This window comes from Calidris pugnax, unplaced genomic scaffold (assembly GCF_001431845.1).
Source record: "Calidris pugnax isolate Ruff unplaced genomic scaffold, ASM143184v1 scaffold70, whole genome shotgun sequence".
NCBI lineage: Eukaryota > Metazoa > Chordata > Aves > Charadriiformes > Scolopacidae > Calidris > Calidris pugnax.
Genome location: NW_015090862.1, coordinates 9,179,074 through 9,197,453, shown reverse-complemented (window position 1 = coordinate 9,197,453; position 18,380 = coordinate 9,179,074). Strand labels below are relative to the sequence as shown.

Here is an 18,380-nt window from a genome sequence, read left to right as displayed (position 1 = left end):
TGATTATGTGAGTGATCATGTCCAAAAGCTGCAAGATCTAGTTATGGTAAATGAAGTTTTAGAGTCATCCTAGAGGTGAAGTTGGACTACTTACTGCACATGTTTCTGTCTTGCTGTAGAAGTGTCTTTCTACCACTGCTGCTGCAGTTTCCCTAGACCTGGTGTTGAAGGGTAACAGTTAATTGCCTGGAGCTTTCTTTCTGTGCTCTTAGTATAGTGCAATAGGGCCACAGCCTCACTTGGGGCTTCTGAGAGCCTCTGGAATGTCAACAATCCTATAAATTAAATCACCACACTGTCTGCTGAAGGCATTCTTGCAGAAATGCCGGCAACTGTAGAACATATTTTGCTGATCATCTGAAGAACAGCAACTTTGACACCTGGCAGTTGTCAGACAGCCTTTTCTTGAAACAAGACTGTCTGCTGATAGCTCAGGAGTAGGGTGGAACAGTGCGGACTCAGAGAGGTTTATAGCTGGGATTTGCGGATTAACACACTTTTGTACTTCCCAGCATCTTCCTGTGCTAAATCCTACCTGCATTCTACATGAGTGGAAGAAGTTTTGCAAATTTTCTTCCTACCCTGGTCCTTCAATCACAGTTAACAGAACACAGAATTTAGTTCCAAATGCGTTAAAAGAGCTCTCTTCTCCAGGATGGGATTTGATTAAGCACAGGGCTACCCTTTCCCATATTATGGGGTTTAGCCAGTGTCGTAACTGTAAATATTTTCTTAAAAATATTTAATTTTTATTTTTCCTTTTCTTTTCTTGCAAATAGTGTTATACAGTTTTTGACCACAGGAAGAGGAAGGACAGACAGCTTAGGAAATAAATGTGTCAAAGCAGGGTAAGTGGCTACTGCAGTTGCTTAAGTCAACGTTAAGATGCAGTTTGATACCACTGGTGGAGAGGGGAAGAGGGGGAAACTAAACAGAAAAAGAACCATAGAAAAGGCTTTGAATTGTGAGATGCCCTAAAAAAAAAAAAAAGCAACTTTTTTTTTTTTTCCAGGATTCCATAGGGAGTAACTGTTGTCAGGATATGCATATCAGGCATCCACTGAACTAACATAATGGTGCAGTTGTTTATAACACATTTAGCTCTGAATTTGTCACTGTTCAGCATGTATGTTAGAGCATGATACATAAATGAATTCTAAAAACTTACTTTTTTTTACAAGTTGGAGTAAATTCAAAAAGCATTCATTTCTTGTTTCAGACAACACTTACCAAGATTTCTCATTGTATTTTCAACATGCAGGACTCTGAATATTTAGTCAGTAAGACTGCACAGACTTGTTGCTGTTTTGCTGTTTGTGACAAAATCTCAGACAGGCAGGTAAAGAGTCTTGTGTATGGACCAAAGAATGGAGAGGGTTGCACGTTTTGAAAAGGAGGAAAGATTTTGTAACCAAGTGTATGCAAGGAATTGTTTCCAGTTCTCCACAATGCATCAGAATCAATGTAATATGCAGTTTTCAGAAGCTTCACTGCTTTAGCTTAGTTTAACTTCCACACTGAAGTCAGGGCATGCTGTGGAGTCCACTGAAATAAGTGGAGCAGGAGGGAAAGTTATCTCAGGCTTTGGACTAGGCTTGTAGTGCCAAAGGAAGTTTCTCCAGATCGTTGCAGTGCAGGGAAACTCTGTTCTCCCAATATTTTATCATAAAAGCGTCCAGACTGGAGCCTCTGAAAGATTTCCTTATCTTGAAAAGGCAGCATGAATCTCCTTATTTACATCACCCGCTGTTTCATCCATAAAATTAGACTTCCTTCCTTTTACTGATGAACAGGATTGGGAAAAGTCAGCCTTTTGTATATCCATATATCTATAGATAGATAGATATAGATGTCCTTTTTCCCAAGCATCTCCTGCCCATGAGTATTTTTCCTTGGCTCTTCCTAACGGGTGTCAGATGACATTTCCTCTGCTGACTGTGTGCCTGTTTGACCTCTGTTCTTATTCGTCTGAAATTATGTGGCTTTTTTTTTTTTTATTGAAAGGAGTTCATGAAGCTAAAAACAGTTTTCAACTTATTTTATTTAAAATTTGTAAAGTGTTGGAACCTGTCCCTTTAAAAAAAGAAATGTAGCAAACCAATCTCTTCTGAGCTCCACCCCATTCATCACAGGAACAGCAATTTTGGGTGGATCTGGTGTTGATAATTTGCAAACCATTAGGGATGTTTTACAGTTGTTGGTTTTGTTTTTTGGTTTTTTGAAAAAAAGCTTTAAAGATTTCTTTTTTAATGTTAGAGTTGCTTCCCCCATTTAAATTGGAATCTGAATTATTTGTACTAGAAATGCTGGTTAAAGTTACACTTCAAATGACTTAAGGTATAAATTTTAAATTATCCCTATATCTCAATTCTCCTTGTAGGGAAGGAAAAAAAGGTTAAAAAAACCCAACAACAAAAAACAAACCCCAAATTAAATAAAACCAACCCAAACATACAGAGCTTTCTTCCTGTCCCTTCTTGTTCCCACTTTGAGCTACAGTATTTGGAATCTATTGCAACTTCCTACTCAAATAGCTTCCTAAACTTCATTTGGTTACTTGTAAAACGAATATATGTTTGAATTAACTGCAGTTACTATTTCTTGTTTCCTTATAAAGAAAGGCAACCTGATTATTTGCAATATTGATGTGCTTTATAGCTGTTGTTTTAAGACACAATCAGCTTGCTGCGAGTTGAGCCAATATGTAAATGAAAAAGGGCTAATAATGAAATGAAATAATCTTAGAGTTAATGGAAAGTTTCCTATTGACTTCTGTGGGCTGAATATACACCAGCGACAATACTGAAAGTGCAGGATGCGCTATATTAGAGATATATGCATTATCAAATGGGTCATGTTCTATCCAGTGTGCTGTATAAAGGACCTTGCATCTGCTGGGCATATTAAGGCAACGAAGAGTGGCTGCTGAAATTTGTGAACATGATAAAACAACCTCCCAGTGATTCTCAGTATGTAAATTTTAATACTTTAAACAGATATGGAAGAAGGGAAAAAAAATGTTAGAAATACCCACATGATTTTATACCCAGTAAGAAATCGCAAACTTTAGATGAGATTGTCTTACTTAATTTCTGCAGGTTTTCTAAATACCAATAAATTAAGTCAGCCTTTGGAAAGTCATTGAATAAAGGGAAGTGCAGATCAGAGCTGTACTGAACCAGTCCCTGGCTGGAGACTTGTCACTGCTGTGCAGGAGTCAGCCATGTGTCCTTACAGCGATGGTGCTCAGCTGCATATGAGGCTGTACTGTTTAGAGTGTAACCAGGCAGTGGAGGGAAGGGATTCTGCCCCTCCTTTGGTGCTGAAGAAACTACATCTGCAGTGCTGTATCCAGCTCTGAGCACCCTGCTACAAAAACCCCAAAACTTATCCCCAAAAATATTGACAGCTGGAGCGAGCCTGGCAGAGGGCCACCAGGATGGTTAGGGGCTAAGGCAAACCTCTACGAGGAGAAGGGTTCATTCAAACTTAAGAAGCAAAGGTTAAGGGGGATCTTACTGCTAGGCTCACAGTGTAGAGGAGATAGAGGCTGACTGCTGGGTGGTGAGCAGTGACAGGATGAGAGGCACAGATTCTAACAAGGGAAATTCCTACTAAGTATTAAGAAAAATTAATCACAGTGAGGGCTGTAAAACAATAGAGTAGGTTACTCCAGAAATGCGGAGTGTCCATCCTTGGAGATATTCGGAACTTGGCTGGATAGGGCCTGAGCAGCCTGCTCTGAAGTTGGTCCTGCTCTGAGCAGGGGACTGCACTAAATGACCTCCACAAGTCCCTTCCAACCTAAATTCATCATTGATTCTATGTGAGCTGTATGCAATGCTCTCATAGTGTTATTTCTCAAAGGAAGAGCCTTGCAAATGGAATGTGGTGGGTTCAGAGTCTAATCCCTGGTCTCTTATTACCTATTTTATTATTTCAACTGCATCATGGGGCAACTCCCTATCAACAGAGACATCTCATAGCTAGAGGAACACTGGGATGGAAAACAGAAGCAGAGACACCCAATCCCTTGCTGACACAATGTTTGAAGGAATGTAGGGCCTGATTCAGCTGTCTTTGTTTGAGTCAGTAGGGAGTTCTGCATAAATGAGAAGTACAAGAAGAGGCTCCTAGTTACTGATTTCCACCCACTTGGAATGTATTAATTCTAATAAAAAGCGATATCCGTTTTGCTCAATGTCTTAGCCTGAAAATTCACCCAGCAGTTGGTATTTCATGCTAAGCCATGAAATTTGTTTCACTTTGCTTCTGAGTTTACAGGTGGGATTTAAGAGGTCATCTGGGACAAATGTAAGATTGAGGAAACTCAGCTTGCAACTGTTACTCTGGCAAAGTTCCCATTAAATTTGATAGGGTTATAGCTGAAGGAATCAGTATGTATGTTCCCTTATCTTGCACTAAGGCTGGATTAAAAGGTTTATTTTTAAATCAAAGAAACAATTGCTTTTGTTAATCTTCAGGTTTTCTAGATGTACACATCAAATTAAATATGTTGATGTATGTACTGTATTAGACTGAGTTTTTTAAAAAAATAAAATCCATTCCACTGTATTTTAGTTGTATTTCCATTCAACGCTAGTATTAGGAAAATAGATTGTGCTTCCCCTTCCTGGAGGACAGCATAGAAGTCATAGGATTTCTTCTGGTTTAATTATCTTTTCTTTAGGACCCCCATGAATAACTCTGTTAATGTAATCTCATATGTCTTTAGCAGACAAAGATGTAGTAAAGCGGTTTCACTCTTACTAGGTAAGGATTGATTTAAAATGAGTCCTACTTTTAGAACTGAAAATAGCTATGAATGTCGTACAGAGCTATCCTAAAAATAGTGCTGAGAAGTAGGTGTCTGAATCAGGGCATCTCTTGAGTTTCCTTGTACTTTCTTCATCACTGATACTGAAAAATCCAGGTACTTCAGAGGAGTGAGAACATCTGTTTCATTCAGACCTTAGTAAGGACAAATCCAATTATTGTTTGGTTTTTGCAATTTTTGGTGGGGTGATATGAAAATTTGTCTTGCTCTTGTAAATTAAAGGGATTCGTTTGTTTAAAAAAAAATAATAAATAAATTCAGTGCTAAAACTATTCCATACAGGCATAAATAGGAGAGATGTGGTGTTAATCTGTATAAAATGTAAGAGGTTTATGGTCATCTAGGATGCAACTAAGATAAAATACTGGAGTGTACCTAGAAGCACATAGGCCCTTAATTTCTGAGTCAAGAGAAACCTTCTTTCAATTCTTATTACAGAAATATTACTCCAACACTTTGCACAGTATCACAAATCAGGAAATTATATGCTAATGTAGGTTGGATTTCCTCCTCCATCATTATAAACTCAGTTGACAGGTGAAAACTTAAATCATTTGTGAAAAATGAAGTAGGTCTTAAGTGAAATTTGTCCCTCAAAAGCTATCATTAATAGATTCATAGCTAGTTATCGCAGCTTGTGTGACTAAACAGCATTAAGAAAAATGGGTGTTAGTCTGTTTTATTTTGACTTACCTTTTTTATTTTTTTTAGATTTAAACCAATTAATTGGTTGTCTGGATGTAATTACTGTTTGTGCTTATAATGTACTTAAGAAAATACACACACCAAAACTTTCCCACACTATTTGTTTTCATTGGCATAATCAAGGCTTTCTTAATAAAGAAATATGTAAGATGGACATACTTATTTTTGCTCACTTGGGTTGGTGTAAATTTACAGATCAAAAAAATACAATTATTGCAAAAGTTCATATAAATTGAAATTAAAAAAAACTGAAATGAAGTGAACTCCCAACTCTATCATAGTACTTCCAGTAGGAAGATTTTTTTTTTTTTTGCTGCTTGCAACAGTTCAAAATAATTTGTCTAAAATATGAAAATTGTAATAAGCTTCCTACAGGAGGAGAGGACTGAACATTTGCGTAAGATGAAGACAACCAGCTTGGTAAAGGCCAGGAAGGAGGAAGACCAGTACTTGGCATCCCTGCTGCTGAACACAAAAATCCTCAGCACTGCAAACTTCAGTTCAATGTCTTTATGAAAATGGAATAGCAGGACAAACAGGTATTTCCCTGACCATCAGTTAAATTTTAGTAATTTGGCCACTGTATAAAATGAATTATGTACATAAGGTTGATAGCACAGGGAGGTACACTAAGGCATGGCCAATGATGAGCATGGTTTTTTCTACAGGAATGTACTGGATTTGATTGAAAGTGCATGTGTGTAGTTAGGTAAATATTTAAGATCACTGCTTCCAAGCTGTAAAAGGTAGTCTGTCTTTCATTCCCTAATATAATCAATTTACCTATAATTATACTCCCCTGATTTTGGGCCCTGCCACCACAATCCATGCCATCCACATCTTCGAAGATACAGCTAGAAGAGCCTCAAAATCGTCTGGGAGAATCAACATTGTGGAAAAGTTGTCACTTAGGTGTTCTGGCAAATTCTGCTGTGCCTGTAGCAATAATGTTATATGCCTTGTTCTTGGTGTCTCTTATTTCTGGGTTTGATTCTAGGGTTTGATCAAGGAGCTGATCAAATATCACTGAGCTGCTGTATTTCAGTTAATCTAAGAGTTCAGCTTTTCATTTGTCATGGGAAATGGTGATCAACTGGATCCTCAGAATTGCTTCCTTGTTTGTTTTTTTTCTTGAGTGAAACTTCTGAGTGGATGACAAGTGTTTTGGAGGCCATATAGGGATCTGTTTGTCTAGATGTTCTTCAGAGTCCAAATGTTTGCAAAGGCTCAAGTGGCTGTGGGAAAGTGTGTGGATGACCCTTATGAGTAGCTCTGCCCAGCAGCACAGAGCAGAAGTTGTTTTATGTCTTTTCCTCGTGATAGTGTATTTTCCTAGTGGTTTGAGAACCCAGGTGGGCAATATTCTAAGGTTGTCAACAATTTAAGTACTTCTAATATATAAGTATATTATTTTAAATGACACACCAGAAGTTGATGATGTGCTACATATTTCACTAGATTAATTAACAGACAGCCCACATATCATGTAACATTACTTCATACAGTGTAATCCACATTTCTGCAACCATGCAAGATACCAAATAATACATCATAAAATGTCCTAGAAGATATGAGAAAATCATCTCATTAACCTGTGACACAGACTAGATATTTTTCTGGTAGCTCATCCAGAAAATGTTGAAACCAAAAGAATGTTTGAGTAAATATTAACCCAGAATTCTTTTCATAACTCACTTTTGTTTACTGGTAAATTCTATCTTCACGTTATAAACATAATTAGTAAATATCTGACAACATTTTCTGGTTTGGTTTAAACATATTTACCTTCTATATTCACTAAATAAATGTTTAGATGTTGCTGTACACATAGATGAGAGTGAAGGAAGCAAACTGTATATCAGTGTTCTGCATGTCCTGGATTTCTTAACAGCAGGGACAGTTACTACTGCCTTTATCCTGGTCTCTTTTCTTTTTTTAAGCAAACTTTCATTTGCCACTGCAAAAGAAATACAATATCTTTACATAATGCTATATTGTCTCTTCAACAAGCATAAAAAAAAAATCATATCTTTTTCTGCTTATGTGGCAAACAAGAATAACTTTGAAAAATCAAATTCCTATTTACCCATCATTTAGAAGGATAATGCATATTTATATACATAATATGAAAACAACTATAAACCAATTCCAACTATATATTTCAAGTAGCATCTCATGTTTTGTGTCACCATTACATTTCAGCTGTAAACAGGGATTGGATAGGAAATCTTACACTAGGAAGTACCATGTATTAGTGGTACACGATACACCATGCGTTTATCTTTGGGCAGTGTGGTTTGGCAGCTGCTATGGGTGGGTGGTCAGCTGCTTGCTTATGAAATTGTGCAGCTGAGCTTTTGCAACATCAGTTCAATAATGCAGAATTATTCACCATTGGTACCTTCCTGAAATTAACAAAAAATGAAAATACCTGAAATGAAATCAGGAAATCCAACATTTCTGCCAAATTATTTATAGAAGAGCAGCACAATGTATAAATATAATTTGTTTTCAGTCTAATGGGTCTGCTTTTTTTGGTTTTGTATTTTCTGTGTATGTTGAAATGGGATAATCCCGGTATAGAGCTACTTGACTGGAGTATATAATCTGGGTTTGAACTCTAACTATTAACTACCCTCTCCCCACCCCACATTACTTCAGTATAAAACTTTCTACCTTTCAAGGGCTGGTAGTGGTTTGCTCTTCTTCAGAATTTCTAAATCAGCCTTAGCAGAGATGGTCATGGGCAAAACCCCAAAAGCATAAATAAAAACTGCGGGTCTGTATTTCCTTTCCTTGTGCATTTGTTCTAGAGCTGGCTGTGGAGAGTGAGGAGGATGTACAGAAAAGCTGGGTGCATCAGTGTCTGTGCCATGCTAGTTGCTAGAAAGTGCATTATTCATTCTGCAGCAGCCTCTAAGGTAAAGCCAACATCCTTGCTGTTTTGCCTTATAAGGGAAACATACTGTATGGTTTTGTTTTTTTTTTCCAAGCTACTACATAGATGAAAAATGTCACACCTCTAGGACATATATATATTTTTTTTTAGATGGAGGTACAGGTGTCCCCTTCCTTCCGTTTCCCCCCTAATCCCGTGTTACACCCTTACTCTTCTGCTCAGCCTTAACGCTAGCCTAGAGGCTAATGCTTCTGCCGCCGTAGGAGCCGGGGCCCGGCGGGGTAACCTGAGCAGGCAGCGCTGCCCGCACCGCAGGGCTCCCTGCGGGGCAGAGCATCCCCCGGCCCTGGGCCTTCGCTGCCCCGCCGCGGGCCTCCCGCCGCCGAAGCCGCCCCGGAGCCCCCGGGGTGGTGGTTCGGGGGTGGGGGGACATTTATATTCACCTCTCTCTCGCGAGAAAGTGTTGCGCGGGCGATAGTTGAAGAGGAGGGGGGGGGAGAGAGGAGGGGAAAAAGGAGGAGGAGGAGGAGGAGGGAGGGAGGGGGCAGCTGGAGCCGCAGCTGGAGCAGCGGTGGGTGCAGCGGCCGCAGCTGGAACAGCAGCGGGAACGGCAGCCGGCGGCGGCGGCGGCTCCAGCGGGTGCGCGCCCCTCGCAGCGGGCTTCTCCCGGGGCGGGCGGGCTGCGAGCGGGGCTCCCTGCCCCCGCCGGGCACCGCGCTACAACCCGCCGCGGTGCCCGGCTCCGGGAGCCGGGGGAGGGTTCGTGCCCGGGAGAGGCTTCCAGCCCCGGAGCGGCTCCGGGAGCGGTGGCGGCCGCGGGCTGTCCGCGGCGGGTGCGGGAGCCCCCGCGGATGCTGTTGGAGGGAAGGTAGAGTCCGCGGGGGCTCCGGGCAGCCCCTCGCCGTCCCCCGCGGCCGCCGCCTCCCGCGGGCGGGCTATCGCCGGGCTGGCCGGGGGCCGACGGCGCCGGGGCGCGGGGGCAGGCGGCGGGGGGCGCGGAGCGGCCGCGCCCGCTTTTCGTTGGTCCCTTAACACCCCCCCTTCTCTCCGTTTCTCCCCTCGTAGCTCGCCTTGGAGAGGCCGGTCGGAGACGGGGCGGCAGAGACCGGCGGACTTCGGCGGCGGAGAGGAGGAGGAGGCGGCGGCCGCTCGCAGCCCGGGGGCTCGGGGGACGCGATGTGGCGGGGGCGGCTGCTGGGGTTCGCCCTGGGAGTTGCCGTGCTGTGGGCGTCCCAGGCGAGCGCCGCCGGGCACGCCGAGGGGGCGAGCGCCAAGGAGAGCCGGGCCAGCCGGGCCAAGAGGCGAGGGCAAGGCGGCGGTGGGCACGACGCACTCAAGGGGTAGGTATGGGGCCGGTCCCCCCCCGCCCGGGGATGCCGCGGTGCGGGGAGCGGGCGCGGATCCGTCTGTGTCCATGTGTGTGCGCATCTGTATCCGTTGCGCCGTTGCGGTGGGAGCTGGCGGGGGTGGGAGAGCTCCCCGACACCCCCCGGCTCCCCCGAGGGGCAGGTTGGTCTGGGGGGCGCTGGACGCCGCCCGCAGCATCCCCGGGACGCGGCGGGGCACGAAGCGTGGAACCCCCGCCACCCTCCGGGCGCGGGTGAGGCGGGGGGGTGGGGCCCCTGCGTGCTGCAGCCCTCGCCTCGCCTTCGGGGGGGTGATAACTTCGTGAGGATGAGCCGCTGCGGCTCGGAGGTCGCTAATTTAGTTTCTAGGAAGGACAGGGATGAGAGCTCACTGCGGGCTTGTGCATTCCTCCCGCCTCCCGTACTTCTGCTTTGCATAAAGGAGAATTGCGATGAGGCCCGGAGACCACAGCGTGCCCGTTCCGTTAGCTGTCCTGCCTCATCTCCACCTTGAACCGTTTGTAATGCACATCTTTTGTGCTCGAGAGGACTGTCTTTGCTTATCTGGTGTTCCTTGTGACCAGGGAATGGTGGTGAGGGGGGGGGAGGAATAGATATCGCTTTTTAATATCAGAGCTATTTAGAACTAGGCTGAGTAAGCCCAAGCATACAGGAGTTTGAACTCATTATAAAACTTTGTGGTACATGCTTAGCAGAGTGCTTTTTTAAAGGGTAAATCTGTGTCAGGCAAACTGTTTTCCAAATTCTAATGGAACACCTTTCCAATGCAAAAATAGTAGTTAAGTCAGCTGAAAGGCATTGTGTGTGTCCAGTTGAAACTTAGTTCATTGTAAAGGTGAAAAGCTTGCAATATGGGATGAAAAAAGAAGTTTCCTTTTTCAAATGCTCCGATGCACCTTTTCAGCCCATAGCCAGATTTTTCACTCACCAGACAGAGGACAAATGTATCAAAAATTATAGGGAGATAGTTTTGCTTTAGTAAGGGATGTGAAGTACTTTCTTTGTTTTCCTGATTTCCTCAAAAAGCAGCTACTACAACTTTATTTTTAGTGGCCTTGATGTATATGTTTTAATTTCTTGCTAACTTCCTCATACTTGTGTAGTACTTCTTATTTATGTTCAGATTTGCAATCTTGGTGGTTTTTTATGCTTGTCTGATTGGAAAAGGTTTATGTTTTTAGGCCCCTGTGCTGCAAAAATAGATGCAAGCTATCGGTATAATTTTTCAAGGATCTGATTTTGTAGGGTCAGACTCTTTTATGTCATTTCCTAATACTTTGTCACAAGAGAAATAGTTGGACAAATAGATCCTTCCTGTGACAAAAACTATTCTAGGAGGCAAGGAGGACATCTAGCAAAGTTTGTAGGGCTAATTGCAAGTAATAAAAGATGATAAGGCATCTTCAGGATGTTTTAGTAAACTTTCTCATTATAGAACTCTGGGTTAATATCTGACTAAGAAATACCATTTTCTGAGCAGCGAGACAGAGTGTGCCATCTAGCACACGTGTGCTGACTTGGTGGGAATGAGAGGCACATTACTTGAAGATGAAATTTCTTTGGTGATTGTAACTGTTGCTCAAAACTGTGCTGTTTAGATACTATTAATACTGCATCAAGAGATGATATTTCAAGTGTTAATTATTTTTTGAATAGATTAGGGTGAGTCTTGAACCTTGTGAGTTGATTCTTAGGTTTAACAGAAGCCTTCAATTTGTGATGTACTTTGCAATGATTCTTCCTTTTATTGTGTATTCCCTATGAGTGATATCTACTTAGTAATCTGCAAGTCTAGAGATAATGGCAGTATCAATTTTAGATATTTTATGTCTTACTCAATTTTTTGGAATATTCCAAATCTGAATGAGTACCCTTGGGAAGCAAGTTCTTAGCAAGTATATCATAATTTGCCAGGTCATCTGGGATATAGTAAAGGCAAACCAAAATATTAGCTTGGTGGCTTGTTAGACCTTTTTCTGTAACTCTCATTTGAGGCTGAGCATAGAGTTCCCAAATTGCTTGGAGGAGATTGTTAACACACAGTCATCTTTATCATTGTTGGGTGCATACTGCTGGATGTTTCCAGTTTAGAAATTGTGAGCACTTCCTTAGGTGTGGTATGGTACTGTACAATATGAATAAAAAAAGTTGTCATTTTAACAGACAAGGCTGGAACTGATTCTTTGGAAAGCCAGATGGAAAACATATTTTGAATGTATAGGAACTGTATATACATTAGACAAGGAGAATTCATTGTTACTGAAGGACTAAAATGCTAAAAATATGATTTTACAAGAAGACATACTATTTTTTTAACTTGTTCATCAGTACAAATACATTTGGGAATCTGAGGGTTGTAACACAAGTCCTAACAGATGCTGGGAAACTTCATTTTCATGTTATTGTAGTTGACTGAAGACTTTTTTTTCTTTTTGCAATGAACTCTTGCTCTGATTGTAGGAGCATGACGTTTTTAGAGAAAACCCTTCACATATAAACTTTTTGTGTGTTTGATTATAATGACTATTGACAGTGTTTTAGTATTTAAAAGTGTAGAGGTTAGTCTCTGTGTGAATACTGGTCTTGAATGTTAAAATGAAGAAAACCAAGGTCTGTTTCAATTCTCATGATTTTTCCCACTTAACATTTTTTAGTGCAAGCTGTTGATTGCAGGAGATGTTTGCTTCATCCTTGTGACCTTTGCCTCATTGTTTATGCCAGTGAGCTGTCCGAACATCTAACATGATTCTAGAAGTATATTTTAACTTTAATTATTATAAATTATTTGGAAATGCCTCTTATGTACTCATTTTAAGACTTTAAGCTTGCTGCTTGTGTAGTTTGAATTGGTCCAGCTATGAAGGCATTAGTAATCAGTGATTAATCCTTGTAATGCCATCTGTGTTTGGTCAAAGCCAATGTGTGTTTATGTGCTGGTGCCTCTAAGTTATCAGAAAGCAGTCAGAATAAAGGCAGGAATTATTTCAAAATATAACTAGATTCTCCATTCATGGAAATATTGCTGGAATCCATTGTGATTCAGGAAGTTAAAATAATAAGCCGTTACTGAGCCACTTTTATCCCCTGGATCCCCCAAACTTTAATGCAACTGTTAATGAATTGAATTATTAGGCATCAAGCCATTATCCTCATCCCCTTAAAACACGTAAGAATGTAGTGTCAACTTCTGAAGAAATAAAACCTACAAAATTGGCCATGAAAGGGGAGCTGTTTCTAAACAATATATACTTGAAGTCAGTCATTAATATATGTTTCAATCATTTGAATATAAAGTGAAAAATAATTTACTGATGATTTGATTGGTGCTTGACTGAATTTGAAAAGTACAGTTCTTAAAGATCTTAGAATTCATTAGGATTTCCCATTTTCTGGTGATGATAGCCAAAAACCTCAAAGGCTAATGAGGATCAGTCAGTTCTGAATAATTTTTTAAGCAATGTTTATCGGTGTAATGGCCAAAAAAGCCATTATTTGCCTAACAAATAGCACAGCAGAAATTTTAAAAGAACGAACATTTCTTCAAGATAGCTGAATTGTGACATGACTATAATTAAGACACTGATTGAATGCATTTGTGCAAGAATGATTTAATTTCTTTGTTTTTATTAAGTTGAAATGATTGTGAATATTGCAGAACAGAATTGTTGGCTCCAAAATCATTCATAAAACTCTTGGATTAAAGCTATTCAACAAGGGATTGAGGTTTTTTGGACCAATTTCTTTTGGTCATCCCAAATGAAGTCCACAGGTTTACTGATACGATTAGTTGAGTAAGCTCGGTTGGATTTGACCCTTTTTATGCATCACTGCTCCCTGAAGTAAAATAAATCTTGTAATCTATAACATAATTCCAGTATTCAACTATATAATTAAGGCTTCTGGTTTTCGTTTTAAACCAATATTTGCCACTAAAAGCCTACTGAAGAAAAGCAGACTTTCTGTACCGGTAAATATTGGTTTATATTGAAAAACCTCAAACATATTTCTTACCACTTTTGGCCTGCACACTTCTGGCCAGCTGCTGGTCCCACACCTTGTCAGTGACACCCTGTGAGGAGGAGGCAGCCTGAATACTTAGGAATAAAAATCTTAATTGAAAATATATGCAAGTTGCTGTAATACCTGATGTGCTGGAGCACTCACCTGGTTTCCAGGCAGCGTTTCCAGTCCTCTGTACCTTATGGCATAAAGCCTGCAGGGAGGATGAAGAACTTTTATGCCAGTGCATCCTAATGCAAAACCTGATATGCTTGGCAACTACACATAGCATTAAGATTCTGCATCTCTCTGAATTTATTTTCCAGTGGTCGTGATACTCTTTTTTTTAATGTTTTGTTATTATACTATCCTTGGAATTCTCATTCTAGAGTGAAATGAGTTCATAGATTTTGGCACTGTGGCTCATGTACATGTTTTCTTTCTTTCAGTAGGACTGTATGATGTGATTTGATGTAGGTGTGACTTTCTCTGGGGAGCAGGATGTATTAGTGAGGAGGAGAGAAAGCAGACAGAACCAAGCAAGAAGCCAAGCCAGCTCAGAATCTGTTCTGTGGCTGGCATTAGCTGTTATTAACACTTGCTGAAGGGCTAATATTTAAAGAGGGAATTTTCAGCTCTGATCATATAGATGTCCCCTTGCTGCAACAATAGGTTTTAATTACATTTTGCAATATTTAAATACTACATGTAAGTTTTTAGGTGCACTTAATGAAAGCTGTCTGACAATAGTCTGCACAGGCTTGCTTTATCCATAGCCAGTAGCAATGCAAAGCTCCCATGCTAGCATTCTTGTTATAGTTCCATGGTGTTCTTCAGTCTGAAGAAAAACAGTAAAAAGTAAATAATCTTCAGCCTTATGTATTCTTTGTACTCTCCAGATCCTGTCATTTGGACACCATCTCTTTAAAAGGCATGGTCTTAATCCCAGTTCTGGTTTATGCAGGCTTATGACCTGCATAGTTTGTCGTGCAGAATTAGGACTCAATTCATTTTGGGCATGCTGGTGAAAAAACATCCTATGGTTAAAACTTATGGTCAGTATCTCTAGGAGGTCCCTTCCAACTCCAAAAATTCAGTGATTCTGTGATTGTTGTAGTCTCCCTTTCACTGGTGAGTATCTTAAGCACATGTACTTCTGTTACCAGCCACTTAGCCAGTCTTCCTCTCCTGATCTTTTTCCATATTATACTGTAGCTGGACACAGATGATTTTGAAGCGCCATGTGTCTGTTGTTTGAAATTTGAATTGAATTGTGATGAAGCAGGTTTCCTGTCATCAAGCACCGCTTTGCCAGTGTGACACACTGAACATCAGGAGGGCAGGACTGGATGTAGCTCTTTTCTGTTCTTCCCCTCTTTTATTTATTTATTTTGGTCTCCATAGTTCATGGCTATATCAGGCTGGCCTGATACACTGACCCAGATGCTGCAGGATGGGTCACAGCTGGCCTGTGATGGGGTTGTACTTTGTGTACAGAGTGGGGAATTTCACCTTGGATTTGCCACTTTGTGTCCCGTCATAGGAAGGTACCTTGCTCCCCTTCATCCTGAGGGGTCCTGTGTAAGGCTGACTGGGACTATGACTTAATTGCTTGGCAGGTTAGAAACACATTTATGCTACAGCTCTTACTCAGAAAACATGAGATGTCACAGACTGTGCTTTGTTTCTTTCCTTGTGTTGTAGGTGATAATTTTCTTCCTTGGATACGTGATGGAATTGTCTCATCTTTTTTGCAGTGTTGTCCTTCTGGAAACTTTCTGAACTCAGTTTGTTGGTGTTTAGTTGAACTTTTATTGAGGGGGTGTTCAGTCTTTAGAAACTGGAGGCCTGTAGGGTTGGGGAGAAGAACAGTACCTGCAGAGAGTGTGTCTGGTTGCAGCAGGGTACAGGAAGGTTTCCAGAGAGAATTATTTGGAGGGGAGAGAAGAAGCCTGCGGCACGTGGCTGGGACGATAACCACAGCTACCCTTTCCTCAGTTAAAGCCCACTTACGGTTTATAAAAGTAGACTTCTCCCCTGTTGTTAGCCAGCACAGGAAACATTTTGTGTTCAGTGGTGGTTCCACAAGTTGTTCACCAGATTCAGCCTGTTCTGGGTATGTTTGTCCTCTTAACTAGGGAAGCTACTTTATGTGCAACTTTACACTGCTGTGCCAGAGTCTTTGGGGCTATACTGGGCTTGAGGATGCAGACTTGAAGTAAGGATAAGGCTGCTCTCCGTTTATTTGGGAGCAGTGGGAGGATCACTGGGGTAGGATTTGGCAGGGACAGTCCCATCTGTCTGCTTGGTTTACAGTGATCCTTATTGAATAAAATTGCAGCTTCTGCTTTCCTGTATGCTTGTTTTCCTTTCCTGTCGTATGGTGTTCAGCAGTGCTGCTCACTTAGGACAGTCTTTTTCATTGTCATTCATCTTCCATCCTGCAAATGTGGAGGTTTTGCATATGAACTGCAATACAAGTTTTGACAAGGTTAACTTTAAATATGTTCATAGACTCCGCAGCTTGTCATCATTAGAATAGTACTACCCAAAACACAAGACCCAAACTATTTACCTACATGGATCACAGGAAAACTTCCTCTTGATAGAAGTGTAGTAGACATTGGCTAAAAGGAGGCCATGTCTACTAAAACAAGACTTTAGAAGCTAGGGATCTTTGAATATGTACATATGGAAGTAGTAAGAAATTAATCATTAACTTTTTTGCTTTGCTTTTCCATCATGTTCCTCTTCTTCATCTCCCTGCTGAACTCCAAAGACGAAGAGGATATAGATGCGTGTGTGTCGCTTTGGTCTTACTCCCCAGACTCAGTAAATATTTTTGTAGAATGGAACAATTGTGGCCTGGAGTGTTTCTGATTAACCATCGCACTGTGTTGGAAAATATATTTGTAGCTCTTTGGTCTTGTATTGTGGAGGACTCCTTTGGTTGTTTTCTCGTCCATTCTGACTTTTCCATTTCAGTTTTATTTATTTTTTAAAAAACAGAATTCAGTCCTACTGGAGCCTTATTCATGCTCAGGTTGATGTGCAGATAAAGGCACGAGAAGAAGAATTTTCTTTTTTTGTGACCGTTCAGTAAAGTTGGGCTTTCTGGAAGGTACATAGAGAGGTAAAATATAGCCTTCTGGTTTTGCTTATAGATCTTAATTGAAGTATGAAGTATCTAGCTTTTATCTGGAAGAATATTTTGAATGTTGACTTGCTGGAGAATCTGTTGTTTTCCCTTCTACTTCTCATTTTATGAAATGATTCATGACCGTTAAAGCCTCAGAAATACCAAATGAAGCCACAGTTCTTTTGTCTACAGCCTTAATCATTTTCATCCTCTTTTTCAAGCTTTCTTCTGTCATGTTTTGCTGGAGGACATCAGACTATCCAGTGATGTTCGGATGAGGTTTTAAACTAAAATTTGTTTCCTTTAAGGAACATTTTTTTCCTGTTTCTTTTCTCCTTTTTTTTTTCCCCTCTGATATTTCATCCTTTTCTCTTCCCTGTATACAAGGTAAATTAACAGTGGCTGCTAGGGACAAGGTGAACTGATTTAAGGCAGACATGCAGTTAACTGGCCTTTTGAAAAGACAGTGTCACGGTCCCAGCAAGGGTAGGCAGGAGGGTAAGTAGGATACAGTGTGTTGTGAAGGGAGGAGCAGAAATGCTGCTATCTTGTCTACAATAAATCTTCCAGTAGCCTAAAGAACACTTTAAAACACAGGTTAATAGCATTGCTTAACAGTGAAGGGCGTTAACTGACAAGTATTGATACAAGTGTCAGGTTTATGAGACTCCCTAAATGCTTGCAGTTGCCCCAGGGTGGGGACAGTGAGTAGCACCAGCTCATCCCGCAGCCTCTGGGGAAGCCTCACCAAGGGTCTGGCTAGCCTTGGGGCTTGGCTGCTAGTCCTCCCGCTGCTGCTCAGCTCAGCACAGTGCGGGCTGGCGGAGGTTCTGAGGTTGCCTGTGCTCTTTCTCTTGGGACATTGTTAGAGCTCTGCCCCCATCGACAGCAGGTACGTGGTGAATGTGGGCAGTAGTGCGGGAGGTGTAACCTGGTCTCTCCCGGTTCCCCTGTTGGAAGTGACATCTGGAGAGTTAAGCATTGTCCTAGCCCACCATTACGTCTCTTTCCCAAGCTATTTAGGGCTACCAAGGAAAGTACCTGCTGGATCCCTCCTGTTACCAGCCGTGCTTGTCTGGTGCATCAGATAGATTTTCTGGTGACACAATTGTACTTTATATGTCTTATAGATCTATGTAGGTTGGGTGTCGAACTGGACCCACTGACATTCTCCAGTGGAACAATGAGGGAATACATGCCAAAAACACGTCTGTCCCTGGCTATGAATGAGAACAATGCCTGGCTGTCAGGTTAGATGAGTCTGTCCCTGTGAAAGACATGGTCAGATTCTCGGAGCAAATGCGGAAGAATTCACTTAATGTCAAATGCTGTTGTTGGATTGCTGTGTTCAGCTGTCACAGTGTGATGGAAGTTAGGGTTAGAAAAGTGTTCAGTGTTGCTGCAGGAAACTTGCATGTAATTTTGAACTCTTGA

The 18,380-nt window shown here is 41.5% G+C and overlaps 1 protein-coding gene across 2 annotated transcripts in view; it reads left to right on the top strand.

Annotated features, from left to right (window-relative positions):
- Positions 1–8,990: 8,990 nt before the first annotated feature.
- Positions 8,991–18,380, top strand: part of FBN1 (fibrillin 1) — a 153,327-nt gene continuing 143,937 nt past the window's right edge. The window contains exons 1-2 of one of the 2 annotated variants that reach the window (XM_014944427.1): positions 8,991–9,080; positions 9,507–9,781. In XM_014944427.1, the coding sequence (XP_014799913.1) occupies positions 9,618–9,781 (164 nt within the window). In that variant the 5' untranslated portion in view covers positions 8,991–9,080; positions 9,507–9,617. The remainder of the gene's footprint in view (positions 9,081–9,506; positions 9,782–18,380) is intronic. The other variant, XM_014944426.1, reaches the window with a different exon arrangement.